The sequence below is a fragment of the Abramis brama genome (genome assembly GCF_963993115.1).
Source record: "Abramis brama genome assembly, chromosome: 2".
NCBI classification, from domain to species: domain Eukaryota; kingdom Metazoa; phylum Chordata; class Actinopteri; order Cypriniformes; family Leuciscidae; genus Abramis; species Abramis brama.
Window position 1 is genome coordinate 13,984,368 of NC_139964.1, and position 15,284 is coordinate 13,999,651.

General features: G+C 38.5%; 3 protein-coding genes across 3 annotated transcripts in view; all 3 read left to right on the forward strand.

Moving 5' to 3' along the window:
- The window catches only part of LOC311077688 (B-cell receptor CD22-like), a 271,893-nt gene that overhangs the window by 224,458 nt on the left and 32,151 nt on the right, over positions 1-15,284 (forward strand). The window contains exon 10 of the mRNA XM_084106273.1: positions 14,718-14,837. Coding sequence (XP_083962399.1) covers positions 14,718-14,837 — 120 coding nt within the window. The remainder of the gene's footprint in view (positions 1-14,717; positions 14,838-15,284) is intronic.
- Positions 2,238-4,795, forward strand: LOC311077745 (uncharacterized protein). The gene is made up of 6 exons (XM_084106369.1): positions 2,238-2,364; positions 2,643-2,697; positions 3,158-3,505; positions 3,604-3,852; positions 4,331-4,384; positions 4,675-4,795. Exons 2-5 carry the CDS (start codon positions 2,652-2,654, stop codon positions 4,354-4,356), a joined length of 669 nt encoding a protein of 222 aa, XP_083962495.1. The 5' UTR covers positions 2,238-2,364; positions 2,643-2,651; the 3' UTR covers positions 4,357-4,384; positions 4,675-4,795.
- LOC311077685 (zinc finger MYM-type protein 1-like) lies at positions 10,067-12,835 on the forward strand. The gene is made up of 2 exons (XM_084106269.1): positions 10,067-12,309; positions 12,578-12,835. The coding sequence occupies exon 1, from the start codon at positions 10,168-10,170 to the stop codon at positions 12,301-12,303; it is 2,136 nt and encodes a 711-aa protein (XP_083962395.1). The 5' UTR covers positions 10,067-10,167; the 3' UTR covers positions 12,304-12,309; positions 12,578-12,835.

Below are 15,284 nucleotides of genomic sequence, written 5' to 3' on the forward strand. Positions count from 1 at the left end.
ACCACAGGCACAGTGAAAAAGAGCTTTTTAAAATAGTTGTACATGGAGCTTGAATGTATTTTTTCTACAACAGTTGTTGTTCTACAACAGCTACAATGATGTTTAAGTCAAGTCAAGTCACCTTCATTTATATAGCACTTTTAACAATAGTGATTGTTTCAAAGCAGCTTTACAGTGATAATAGGAAATTACAGTAACAGAGATTGTTTGTCTTTACAGCAGCTCTAGAATAAAGTTATTGTCCAGCTAAAGTTAGTTTTGATTGATTCACTTCCGTTGCAAAGATCATTAGTTATTAACTTAGGGGCCGCTAACACGACACCGTTCTAACAGAAAACTCTCCTCATCACATCAACTGCTCGTATATATTAAGGATATTCATTAAGACGGATAGTCTTCAGCTGTTGTGAATCTCACCTTTGCTGACTGTTATCCAGATCTCAGAGGTAAAGTCAGGCAGGAGATCGATATCTACACCACACCAGTACTTCCCCGAGTCTTCTGGAGCCAGTCTAGAGACGAGAGCCGTGAGAACATGAGCGCTGGTGTCGTCCAGAAGAGCCAGTCTCCCTCGTTCAGACCTCGTGTCTCGATGGGTCGTGTGAACACACTGAGGATCTCTCGGAGAAAACCAGCCGCTCATCTGACAGAAGAACTTGCTGTTATTCTCGTATGTTTCAGGGTATCTGCAGGAGACTGAGATGTTGCTTCCCACAGATCCAGTGACGGTAAGAGCCAGTGAGTTATTCATCAGCCACAGCGCTGACAGAACAAGCACTGCTGACAGAGGCAGATTCAGAGTTATTAGGCTGAATTGTGGTGTTTATCAATGACACTGAAGAGTAAAAAGTGCAATTCTTACTGATTTAGTGTTATGACAGATATCATACCTGAGAAACTGATGGAGGAGACGGTTCTCATGACTGTCCACTTGAACATCGACTCCCACTACCTGTTCTCACACTACATACTAGATAAATATTGTGTGTGTGTGTGTGTTTATAGAGTTACACTTCCCTAATGCACATGGATAAACACAGTGTCAGAAGTATGATCTGAAAAACTGCTCCCTCTTCAGGACAGTGGAGGTAAAGTCTGGCCATTCTCAATGTTACACCATACATCCATCATTATTGTTGCCTGATTCTTTTATATAAGGGAATGAAATTACATGTTAATGCTCCATCCATCCATCCATCCACATATTTATTCTTTCTTTCTTTCTTTCTTTCTTTCTTTCTTTCTTTCTTTCTTTCTTTCTTTCTTTCTTTCTTTCTTTCTTTCTTTCACCCACAAAATTATCCACCCATCCATCCATTCATTCATCCATCATATTGTTTCCTGATTCTATTATAAGGCAATGGCATGTTCCTCCCTCAAATAGGTGTAAATACTGAACATGCATGTACACACACACAGTTTGATCTTATTTTGTAAACACTGTCTTTAAAAATGAAGAACTACTTGTCTTAAAGAAAGAAGATCACTTTTCAGGAAGCTGAAAAACACCATCTAATCATGTTAACAGGAGGTTTCCCTTCACACTGAAAGTTTCATTTGATATTTGGGTAACACTTAAGAATACTGTTCCTTCATTAATGAATAACTACACAGGAACAAATGAGTAATGCACTATTAACACTCTAGTAACTACTATTAACTAACAAGAAACTCTGATTAACGAATTAGTAAGTAATAGCCCTCAGTCGGATGTGGTAGTTCACTATTAGCTAATCAATAACTACTATTTTTCATACCTCACTGAAGACTATAAGAACTACTATATACAGGTTAATAAATATTTAAAATGCACAATGTTTAATATAAGGTAATGGTAGCCCATTAGTAATGAATCAAGTATTACTACATCATTCTAAAGGAACTACTAATTATTTGGAAAATAATTTAAAATAAATATTTATAATAATAATAAATAGTAGTTATTGATTAGCTAATAATGAACTACTACATTCATCTGAGTGCTATTACTTACTAATTTGTTAATCAGAGTTTCTTGTTAGTTAATAGTAGTTACTAGAATGTTAATAATACGTTACTCGTTTGTTCCTGTGTAGTTATTCATTAATGAAGGAACAGTATTCTAAAGTGTTACCGATATTTGTAATGTAAACTCTGTAGTCATGCTTTTAGATATTCTTTAACCAATCCTTTAGAGAGAGTGTTTTATCTTTTTCTATTTGCAAGTGGTTTCATTCGGGTTGTTCCTGTCTCGGCGTGGGGAAGGTCGATCAGACTTTAAAAAGAGGAAGGAAAAAAAATGTAAAATAGCAGAAGAAAGTTTTCAGCTTGCATTTGCACTTCACTCTCCTGGAGTCTGTTATCAGCGGCTGAAACTACAAAACGGTAAGAGATACACTTAACAATTAATATTGTCTAACTAATTAATCTCCACACAAGAAAATTGGAGTGAGAAACATTTTCTTTCATAATAACCTCTGTTAGATGACTCGTGTGTTCCTAACGTTATCTTTAAATGAGTTTCATCCGTGGAAATCTACTAACAGTGAAGATTGTAAAGTATTTGTATCATTTTTGCAGTGTTTATAATGCAATAAACGGCTGTTATTATAGTTTTTATGAAATGAAAGATGACATATTGAACTGTTGTGTACATTATTTAGTTTCCTGTGATGTCACTGATAACTCTTGCTCTGGTGTTTCTGCTCCTGATTCCAGGTGAGTCTCTCCTGTAAATGACACACGAGTTCATTACTAACTCAGAGTAAAAGGTTTTGGCTAGTTAGCATGGATCAGTTAGCACTGCTGGTGCCCCAGGAAAAATAGCACTGGTAAAATATCTACTATAATGGAGGGAAATTTCTGTGATTTATTTGTTGCTTCTAAAGAAAATGGTATTATTCAGGTTATGCTGATATAATGCTAACTGATGAAGCTGATAACATTTAGAGCATAACGGTTTTCATGGTTAGTGTTCAATGTTCTGCTTCCTGCATTTCATCACCTTCTGTCTGATGGCTGTGGGTTTTACACAGATCACACCATAAGTGTAATTCTTCATTTATTAACACTAGTTTTGTAAAGAAAAACAATGTTTAATGATAGTGTATGGTCCTGTTTAACTCATAGATGGGTATTTGTTTCCTTCTATTGTTGCCTTGTGAATTCTGTGTTTCAGGGGTTTCTAGTGATGATTGGGTTGTGAGTTACAGTCCTTCACACATCTGTGCACTAAAGGACTCAACAGTGATAATGAGATGCACTTATAAATACCCTACTGGACTTCAGATCATGAAAGCGTTCTGGACCAAAACACTGGTGAAAGAAAATGGAGAGTTTCCAGATCTGTCTGAGGACCCTGAATACAGTCAGAGGCTTCAGTATCTGGGAGATAAACAGCAGAACTGCAACATCAGACTGAGTCATGTGACACTGAAGGATTCACACATGTACTATTTCAGATTCATCACTGATAAACCTGGTGGAAAATATACTGGTGATCCAGGAGTGACTCTTACTGTCACAGGTGACTTTGATGAGGTTTATCTCTTCTTCTGTGCATTATGTTGAATAATAATCAGTGTATGACAGCAGCACTAGATATAATGTGTGTGTTGTGTTCAGATCTTCAGGTGGAGTCTCCTGAGAGAGTGACAGAGGGAGATTCAGTCACTCTGAGATGTAAAAGCAGCTGCGCTCTGACTGACAGAGCAACATTCATCTGGTACAGAAACTCACAGAAGATATTAACTAACAGAAAATTTAGTAACAAACTCTCCCTCAATCCAGTCAGAAGAGAGGATTCAGGCAGATATAGCTGTGCTGTAGACGGACACACTCACATCTCTCCTGCTGTTCAGCTCAATGTCATGTGTGAGTATGTTCTTTAAAGTTTTCTTTCCAAAGCCAGTAGAGTTCACTCGTCCCTCCTTTTCTTTAAAAATTATAGTAATTGGGGCTAATATTTAAAACATTTAAATGCTCATTGTTTCAATAGTACAGTCACAAAACATGAACAATATTTGTGATTTTAACATTTTAAGTTATATTCAGTTATATTAAATTTTACTCCCTTGTCATTGCAACGCCACACCATAAACACAACACACTAAAACAGCTGTTCAAATAATGGTTTAAAACACCTTTAAAGCTCAAATAATGCACATATTTGAACAACATACTGATTGTAAATGCTTTTATGAAATAATAAGATCCTCCAAAATTAGCCCCATTCACTTCTATTATAAGTACTTCAACATTTTTTTCTCTTTTTTAAAGCTACACTGTGTAAGATTTTCTCCCATCTAGCGGTGAAATTGTTTATGACTATTAACTGAATATTACTTTCCAGCCCCTCCCATTCCGAGGGCGTTTTAACTCCTGCGGTGGCCGTATTATTTACAAGGTAAACAATCCTTTTCATCATTGACGTGAGGAAAAGTATCCTAGACGTCGTTCTAGCGTTATCCACAACCATGCTATAGTTAACCAATCAACTATAAAACTTTGCATTTACACAAATAGGCTGAATTACCTGTCGAGAAGAAAGCAGGCAACTTTTTAAAATCCTTGCTCCTCATGAGCTCTTTCCATCTTGGAAAAGCCACTCCAATATTGAATTTGGTCTTGCTGATTTGCCTGTAGCGTTGTCGTTTTGATTCTCTCTTTCACTTCCTTTGCGACTCTCGAAAATAGGTGTGATCCTCCATCTTCAACAGGCTTTCAAATCTGCCGACAGTCGCAAGTAATCTCCCCCTCGCATTCGTCACGGTGCCACCGAGTGTAAAAGTGCGAAAGGCAAAGCTTGAATTTCCAGGTATGTCCCTCTTTGGCTAATGTATTTTCAAGATGGAGGCGCAACACGGCTGCCGTCATTCGACTCGCTCATATGTATTCTGAATGGCAGATTCTACGCTTACGAGAATACTTGATTAGTTGGTGGAAGTAATTACACATGAATGAGTACATATAATTTGTGTTTTTGCTAAGAATCAACTTTAAAAAAAATACACAGTGTAGCTTTAAAGAAAACAAAAAATACAATACTTTTTGTTGTGTCTTATGCAACAAATTAGTGGTGTCAACAATAATCGATTCGGCGATGCATCGCAATGCGGGGCATGCACGATTTAGCATCGATGCGGCAAATTGCCATAATTGATTATGTCACTGTTTATTTTCTGGCCTTGAGTTGGACAATAAAGTTGTGAAGTTTCAATTACTTCCAGGGGCATAACAACAACAACAACAACCGATAGACGGGTAATTAAAAACGCACCCAAAGCTTGGAAAGCGGACATCTGGGCACATTTCGGATTCTACAAACTTAATGGGAAACTAGACAAGACTTACGCGGTGTGTAAAACCTGCCACATTAAAATCAAGCACATTGGCAATACAACTAACTTCACGAACCATGTTGATCGTTGGCATTTTGAGTTGGCTTCAACAACAACAACACAAAAAGTCAACTGTACCATTCAATTTTATTTTATTTAATGACAGTTATGTCAAAGATACAGAAAAGTGATAATACACACATAGCAGCCAATAAAATCTGTTGTTCAATATCTGACTGCTTGTATTGCCTCATGACTGATGAAAAATTTGCCTTGTTGTGTGCAGTAGAATTTTGATGCATCGTATAATCGAACTGAATCGAATCGTTACCTGGTGAATCGTAATCGAATCGAATTGTGAGGGCAGTGCCAATGCACACCCCTACAACAAATGTTTGAAAAAAACAAACAAAAAACTGTTGCATAATACAGTCAGAGCTGGGTAGTAACTGATTATATGTATTTATACCAAGCATATCTTATTCAAATTAATGTGATAAACAGGGCAATGTGTGTAATGTAATAGATTACTGTTAGGGTTATGTTTAATTTAGTTTTTTTTTTTTTTTGGTTCTGATCCTGTTTATATGAGTTGCCTGAAATTGTTAGTTTCCATAGTTGTTTATTAGTTAAACACCTGTTCTGTGTTCTGTTGATTATCCTCCCTTGTGTATATTTAATCCTTCAGTTCATTCAGTTCTTTTTCTGGTATTGTCTATGTTTTAATGTAGATGTGTTCTCCTGAGTTTCTCCCTGACTATTTTATATATATATATATATATATATATATATATATATGGGCTGGAGCCTATCCCAGTTTCTTAGGCCAGTGGCAGGGGTAAAGCTCACTGGACAGATGACCAGTCTATCACAGGGCTCTCTCACACACACAATCACACAGGCAATTTTTGACTGTCCAGTGCACCTAACCTGCATGTCTTTGGACTGTGTGTGACCCCTCCACCCGGGTCCTACTCGCCCTGCTCTGTGCGGGCCTCGAACCCTAGTCTCCAGCGTGAGAGTCAGGCGCTCTAACAAGGAGGCTAAAGACTGTAGCTTCTAATGTCTGTCGCTAGAGCGCCTATTGAGCATGAACTAAAGTTTGATTCAGTTTGATTAATGAACCGGCTCGACTGGTTACTTCCTACCGGCTCAAAAGAACAATTCGTTCAAGAACCAAACATCACTACAGCCACACCTAACAATTATATTTACTTCAGGGGCGTAGCCAGAATTTTATTTTTATTTTTATTTTAATATATATATATATTAGTTCCCGCAAAAATCTGTAGGCCTATTGTATTCTGGTCGGTGTTGAAAAGTCCATTTTTAATTTTACGTAAAATGCGATATCCACGCCGTCAGCGCACCATTCCACGCTCTGTAAACCGTAACGGCGGCGCTTTGAATAAACCCGCCATCCTAGTTTTCCTTCTACTTTGTGATCCACAAAAAATAATAATAATAATTTTGACGGCATTGGTGACCCTGTGGTGGTTTCTGCGGTGGGGAAGAAAAGTAAGCCATCGAAATCTAATAATTTAGGCTACTTGAGGAGATTAAGAAGATGAGGCACGCGGGAGGAGGAAAAATCTCGACTGTTGCTTGTTCTCACACGACAGCATCAAACTTCTGTCACGCTGACACTTTGACCCAGGGGTTCTTTTAAAAAACTTTCAATTGTTTTACTAAAAGTCAACGAAAACTGAGCAGGACCAAGCCATTTTACAGCTGATCGCCGTCAAAAAAGTTCAGGAGGTAGGCTATTTCTTAGCAATGGTGATTTAATGTTGCTATTTTTAGTCCAGTGCCTGTAGGGCTATATAAGATTAGTATTGACCAAGTTCAGAGGCTGTCATATGTGGATCAACTTACTTTGTTGTGTATTTCAACAGTTAAAATATGAAAAACTTTTATATTGATTCAATGGATTAATTGCACTTTGGAAAAAAAGGTGTCATGAATTTATTGCATTTTGGGGGGAAACTAATCCTTTTATAATAAATATTTGAAAATAAAAACATGGATTTGAATTTATGTTATTATAACCTAAAATATGCTATGTGAAAGTTTGAAACAAAAAATAGTGGTTTTAATCTTTCCACTCTCTTGGTAAAGAAAACACATTATTACTCAAAATTAATCATAATGAATTTATCGCGTTTTGAAACCAAACTCTTCATATACAACAGATAGGCTATACAGGAAATGTGGTCATCACTGGTTGTGAAGGCGGTTCATCAATTGCAAACAAGTCATTGCGCATTGTGCCGATCTGAGTCTAAGTCTCCGCTATTCTGTGATGAAATATGTGCGTTTCTGTCTCCTAGCCGCTTCACTCGCTGTCGTCTTGTAGTAAGCTGAAGCAAACTCAGATGTAGATGGCTTATTTTTTCCTTCTCGCTCATCTTTTCGTGCGTAATATTGTACTTTGCACAACGCTGCCATTCACCGCATGAACTCTCACGCGAAGATGACAGCGTAGGTTACGCACAACACGTCAAATCAAGTTTGAAAACAGCCGCATTTTACCGTGCAGTATTTTGATTGGTCAATCTATCAATTAGACTTTTTTATTATTTTATTTTAAGCCATCACACATCCTTGTGGCTACGCCACTGATTTACTTACTACTTTTTCATGTAATTTGGAATCAGTAACCGACTATAGTTTGTAAGTAATCTATCCAGCACTGATTTACTGATTATCACACACACAGAAAAAAGTGTGTTTTTTTTCCGTTTTGGATATTTCTTAATAAGTGACATGACCTTTTGACTCAAGGATCCATGGATTCATGTTCTTTATGCTAAATTCTGCCCCTACCATCTGTATGTAAGAAAAGAAATAGAAGTGCTTTGGTGGGGCGAGTGACGGGTGATACTATATGTTTCTCCTGTAGATCCTCCAGTGAAACCTGTGATCTTCATCAGTCCATCTGGTGTAATAGTGGAGGGAGATTCAGTGACTCTGAACTGCTTCAGTGACTCAAACCCTCCTGCAGAAATCAGCTGGTTTAAAGGAGGAACGTTTGGAGGATCTGGAAGAATCTACAGCATCTCAAAGATCAGCTCTGATGACAGTGGAGAATACAAGTGCAAGTCCATCAATGAACATGGAGTGAAATATTCTGATACTGTGACTTTAAACGTCATGTGTGAGTTTATTATAAAACATAACATGCAAATTTTCTGTTTTGATAAATTAAGTCCATATTAGCAATTTTAAAAATGTGTAATACGATAAAAAAAAAAAAATCTGATAATTGTTATAGACTCTCCCAGGAGCGTCTCAGTGTTGATGAGTGGATCTGGTGTAATAGTGGAGGGAGATTCAGTGACTCTGAACTGCATCAGTGACTCAAACCCTCCTGCTCTGAACTTCAGTTGGTTTAAGGAGAATGAACCCTCAGCTGTTGGATCTGGACAGAGTTTCAGTGCACTACAGAGTGGACGCTTCTACTGTCAGGCTCACAATCAACATGGATCTCAGAGATCAGACGCTGTAAATGTCACAGGTGAAGCTTTTATTTTATAAAGGGTTCAAGACAGTTATAGTGTCATTCTTAGTTTGTAGGTTTAATTATGATATTCTCCCTCTTTCAGATCATCGTGGTGCTGGTTGGCTCGTCTGGGTAGTGATCACAGTGGCATGTGCAATATTCACTATCATGATCACCATCATACTGTATACAATGTAAATAAATATGTATCAACAAAGAGTAATATAATTTGCTTTTAGACTAATGCAAAAGTACTTTTGAATTGTACACAAAACAATGAAATGGCTTGTTTCCGTTTCTTTTTAACAGTCAGAAGAAAAGGATGAACTGTAGATCTGCAATACACGAGTATGAGGTAAGATGGCCAAAACCACAGAATGATACTAATAAATCAATAACAGCTTCTTTGTACATGTAGAACACATATATTGTCACGTACTGCTCTGAGACACGAAGGTTGAGGATCCAAATGCAGTTTATTAGAACAGAGGGTAATCCAAAGACGTAATCCAGAAAACAGGCAAGAGGTCAAAAAAGACAGTAATCAGTCCAAACAATAACAGGGTCACAGGCTCACAGGGGACACAGGGGACACAGGGTCACAGGGTCACAGGGACACAGGGTCACAGGGGACACAGGCAAAAAGGAAACTGGACAGGCAGAGATCAAAAGACAGAACGCTCAGAATTGCAGTACAAACACTAAACAAGACTTTGCAGAGAATGAATGTGAAAACCAGGCTATTATAGGGTGAGTAAACAAGGTAATGAGACAGAGGTGAATGTGATGATGGATCAGGCCCGGTTCTACGGGGGTGCTTGAGGGTGCTAAGCACCCTCAAATAAAAGTGAAAGCACCCTCAGATGAAAAATTATTAATAGCACACATAAACGAGATTTTGCCGAAAATAAAACACAGACGGATTTCACACTCTTGCCTCACACCTGCCTCTTGCCTATAATAGGATAGCCTACACAAAATAAATAAATTAATAAAATTAAACAAATATATATATATTAAATAAATTACGCGATACGCAAAAGGTGAAGCTGTCTCTTTAATTGCCCACTTTGCTTGCGTGCGTGCTTCCCGCTCAGAAAATTTGTTAGCTGACTTTCTGAGACGGGGCTTTAGAATAGGTGTCCATTGTTAATCATCATCATGGACATAAGAAAATGGCTCAAGAACGCACAAACATCTACATCGCAACAACAACAAAACGACACGGATGAAATAACGTCACCACCTGCCACTGCCGATGACAGCAGCGAACCCCGCCCTACAACTTCACTTTCACCGCATGTCACCCATGATAAATCACAGCAAGTGCCGCGGGCGCGGGCGATTATGATGGCGCCTAGTGACCTAGGTGATGAAGAGCCCTTACAGGTGAAATGCGTGTACCCCAGTAGATCTTTTAGTGGTGGTGGAAATAGTCGCTCATTTACCAGCTCTTGGTACAACAAGAGAGATTGGCTCGAATATTCAGTTGAACGCGATGCTGCATTTTGTTATGCGTGCCGTAAATTTGGCTCAGCTGGGACAGATGATGCCTTCACCATCACTGGTTACAACAATTGGCGCCATGCACTCGTTCAAAACAAGGGACTAAAAAGACATGAATCCAGTAAAGAACACATGTCAGCAGTGGTCCTGTGGAAGGAGAGGCTTTCTAGAGTGAAGAAAGGTACTGAGATTTCATCTCTTGTTAATTCTCATCAGCTTGAAAGGAACCGTGCTTATCTTTCTGCTATAGTGGACATAATTGAATTCATAGCTGTGAACCAGCTGCCTTTTCGTGGATCTGTAGATGCAGTGGATGCAAGGGGTGAAGAAGGCTGTGGAATTTTTTTAGCTTTGATGGACTACACTCTTAAAAAGGATAAAGAGCTTGCGAAGATTTTCAGCACAATACCATCCAATGCCACATACACCTCAAATAATATCCAGAATGAAATTATTGAAAACATGAGCGAAATTGTAAAAGAAGAAATAGTGAAAGAAATCGGAGATGAGTGGTACACATTAAAAGTGGATGGCACAAAAGATCCCACTGGATGTGAAAACATTTCGATTGTGCTACGTTATGTAGACAAGACTAACTCTGTGAAAGAGAGGCTTGTTTCGATGGCAACGTCTGAGCACTTTGATGCCATGTCTCTGACCAAGTTGGTCTTATCACAACTTAAAGATAATGGATTGAGCACTGACAAAATTCTAAGCCAGTGCTATGATGGGGCAAGTGTCATGTCAGGAACACAAGGTGGGGTACAGAAACTCTTGCAAGAGGAAATACAGAGAGAAGTGCCATATGTGCATTGTTTTAACCACCAACTCCACCTGGTTATCGTGCATGCCATGTCTTCTGAAAGTGCACTGGCAAATTTTTTTGATGTATGCAGCTCTCTTTATAAGTATTTCAGAAAACCTACAGTGGCCAGAGTGTACAATGGACAAAAGTTGAAGCGTTTGCTAGAACAACGCTGGACTGGACACCTGGCAACAGTCACGGTCATCATGAAGTCCTTTAACAGCATTCTTTCCCTGCTACAGCAAATGGAAGACAACCAAACCAGCAGCACAGACGTGAAACTTGAGGCCACAGGGCTACTGAAGGCCATCACACAGCCTAGTTTCCACTTTATATCCTGTATGATACATAAAGTGTTGAGTTTGCTGGACCCCCCCAACACCCTTCTTCAAGCACACACCACCAACCTATTCACTGGTGTCAGTGTGATACAGAGTGCCCTCAAGTGTGTTGTGGAACTGAGATGTGAGAATCAGTTTGAAATGCTTTGGGAGGAATTTAACAAAAAGAGAGAGGACGCAGAACTCCCTGCAGTTCCTGGACAGAAACGTCGAAGAGAAGTGAGCACACAGTGGAAAGACTATGTGGTGGATACAACACTTGGTCAAACCAGAATGGAAGGAGAAAAGACAGAATGTAAAAGACTGTACTTTAGTATCCTGGATGCAGTAGTTGGTGAAATGTCCACCAGATTCTGTGAGCGAAATGGCAAGTTTATACAGGCCCTGAGTGCTCTACATCCAAGGAGTGAATTTTTTATGGATGGAGACAAAGTGAAACCACTGTTGAACTTAACAGGCATGGAGTTTAAGGAAGCAGAGTTTTCTGTGGCACAGCGGTTTTTGCAAGATGAAATTGCCAAAACAGATGATAACTTTACAACTGCTAGCATTTTGCAAAGGTACAATGATGCTCTATCAGCTATGCCTACCGTGCTGCAAACACTGAAGCTAGGATTAACCTTTGGAGCATCAACAGCCACATGTGAGAGTTCATTTTCAACACTTAAGAATGTGTTCAGCGACCACCGCAGGAGTATGCTTCACAAAAGAAAAGCAAATCTGATTCAACTTGCAGTTGAGAGGGACCTCACATGTAAATTCACTGGAGAATGGAAGGAGAAACTACTGAGAAGATTCAGCACTGCATCTAGGAGACTGCAGCTGTTCTGAATGAGGGTAAGAACTTTTTTGCACATGACATATATGACTATTGTTTATTGTTCTAACATGATTCTAAATTAATAATTTTAATTATGTATATTTTTAATAATAAAATATTTTATAGTTTGAACAATTTCATATGTAACATGAAATTATATTTATTGGAGAATTACTATTTTATTTAAATAGTATTAATTACTATTTTATTTACTATTAAATCATACCTGATTCTCTACTCTTATAGTTAATAACTTTGACTAAATTTGAATCTTTGTTTCTTCAGTTTAGGTGCTGTGTCCTCAAATCATTGGTCCTGACTCCTGTTAACAGCCATACGTTCTTCCACAGAACTCATTCTTCAACTTTCCCATGAACTCTTACTCTACGCATTTTATGTCTCCTCTTTTTAAGTTTACGTTCTTGACTTTCCTCTTCCTAAATTTTGTTAATATTTGTCTTGAGTCATTGAGTCTTTAAATATGAACTGTAAAATGTAAATTACTTAATTCAACTACAGAATAAAATCAGTTTCACTCCTTCACACATTTGCAATATTGCTGATATTTGGGGAAAAAGCCCTCTGTGTGTAAAATTTCTTAAATGACACCTTTTATGGAATTTAGAAAATTACATTTCATGTAGTGTGCAACATAGATCTAAGAGAACAAAAACATCCTGCAAAGTTTTAAATACGAAAGTTCACCGTATAAAAACGTGTGTGTGTGTGGGGGGGGGGGGGGGTAATGCTATTTCATGCATACTGAGTTTTTTTACACTGTTAAAGAGTTGGATTCCCATGCTAAACATGGACAAAGTTTCAAAAATTAAATTGTACGTTTGAAGGAGTATTTCTGTGCCAAAAATTGTCCTTCCGGTTTGTCACAAGTTTCGGAAAGTTTTTTTCGAGTATGGGCATGTGTGACGTCAGATGTAACGGAATTTCCTTATACGGGTCCTAAGGGCACTTCTGCCGGAAGAACCGCGGGCGCGCGCGCACTCGTAGACCAGAGCAAGAGAGTGAAAGCAGTACCTCATCAAACCGCTCTGCTCGGCTTTTGGAAGTCAGTGTCACCAAAAAAGTGTGTTTTTGGTTGCCAGGGCAAGACAACCCTGCACAGATTCCCAAAGAACCCAGCGTTAAGGGACCAGTGGATGGAGTTTGTTTTTTCAGAGCATCAACGGAGTTGTGTAAGACTGTTGTTCCCTGCATTTCGACGATGATTGTTTTATAAACAAAGCCCAATGTCTCTGTGTGTTGTTAGCTCGGCGGGTAAGCTCCGCCCACACGGCCCGCCCCCAACCGCTCGTTTTTTTCCGGAAAGACTCGGTACATCCTATCTTTCTTTTATAAATATAATAAAACTAAAGACTTTTTGGAGATATGAAGAATGCAATACTACTCTATAGGTACTCAAGATTAACAGGAGATTGAGTGAAAATGAGCATTTCACCCCCCCTTTAAGCTAGCGCAGCTTCTTGGTCTTTTGCTGTCAATTGTTTTGAACTGCTTGTCGTTGTTATTGGAGTTGTCATAAAGAATATAGCAGCAATACCTTGGTGTAATAACGTTACTGCAGCAGTGCTTTATCAATATGTTTATGCATAACGCTAACAATGAATGACTGATTGGGTGTTGATGTGTTGTCATGGTTGTCATATTGTACAGACCCGGCAGTCAGCGCTAGTGCATTATGGGTAATTGTTTGTTGGGAGTTGATTTATGCGTTATTACAGCAATATGGTTGGGGTTTGTGTTAGTAAAGTTACGTGTGTTTATGTTCAAGTTAGGTTGGATGTTCTTGGTACATTTTCTGCCTTGTTATGTAAAAATGTGTCTCTCACCGTCATGGAGAGACGTGTGTAAGGCAGTGACTTTTGGCCATTCTAAGAGTGTTCAGTTGAAGTTGAAGCCGGTTACAACAAGGGTATCACCACAGTGAAAGTAGGTTATGTGTGGCATGTTTTAATGTTTTGCAAAGTGAAGATTGCTGCTTATTTACATGCTATTCTATAATTTACTGCCAGATCGTATATTGTTCAACATAACAGCAATTACAGTAGTATTGTTGTACAACATCCCCAATTTTGAGATTCTATGTTTCAGACTGATGACTGAGCTATTTCCTACGATTATGTAAGCAGCACCCTCACTATATTCAGAAGCACCCTCAGTGATTTGGTTCTAGAACCGGGCCTGTGATGGATGAGAGTCTGAACTAAGGATTATGGGGAATGTTGTGGATATATATACACACACTCAGGATTTGTACATGGTTTTATGAGTAGAGACTATGGATTGATTACACTTTTGATCGTCATGGCAGCAATTTAAAATCTTTTACATTCATTTTTTTTTCTTCAAAATTTAAAATGGTGATAATCATTTCTCTCTGATTTCACTTCTCTCTGTTTCCCTGTAGAGCGATCCCAGAACTGATCCCAGAACTGATCCCAGAACTGATCCCAGAACTGATCCCAGTGAAGGCACATATACAGGTCTTGACCTCAAGTCCAGATCATCTGACCTCTACGACACACTCACAGTAAGAGAAATATCAAAAACTACATGTACAAAAGAGTTTGTTCATTCAAAAGTCAGATAATCAATAATCAATATGTTTTCCCCATAGACTGTCCATCCCAGGCCTGCTGTTCACCAGTCGGGCTCTTCTGAATATGAGAATCTGTCTGTAAGTTTCTCAAGTCTTCTCAGTTTCATTTTTTTTTTTTTTTTAAATGTCCTCAGTAGTCAATCAACTAGTCAGATACTAAACAGTCTTTTCTTTCTGTTACGAGATGGATTATATGAGTTGATTCACTGACAGAAATGTATATATTTTTTTTCTGAGATTATTTGTACCATTTGTAGTGTTGTTTTATGTGTGTCTTATTTCTGTTGTAGCCACAGCAAGACGCCACAGTAAGATGAAGCACAAGCTAAACTTTACTCAGCTTTTGTCCCATCGCTGGACACATCCACATCACAACTT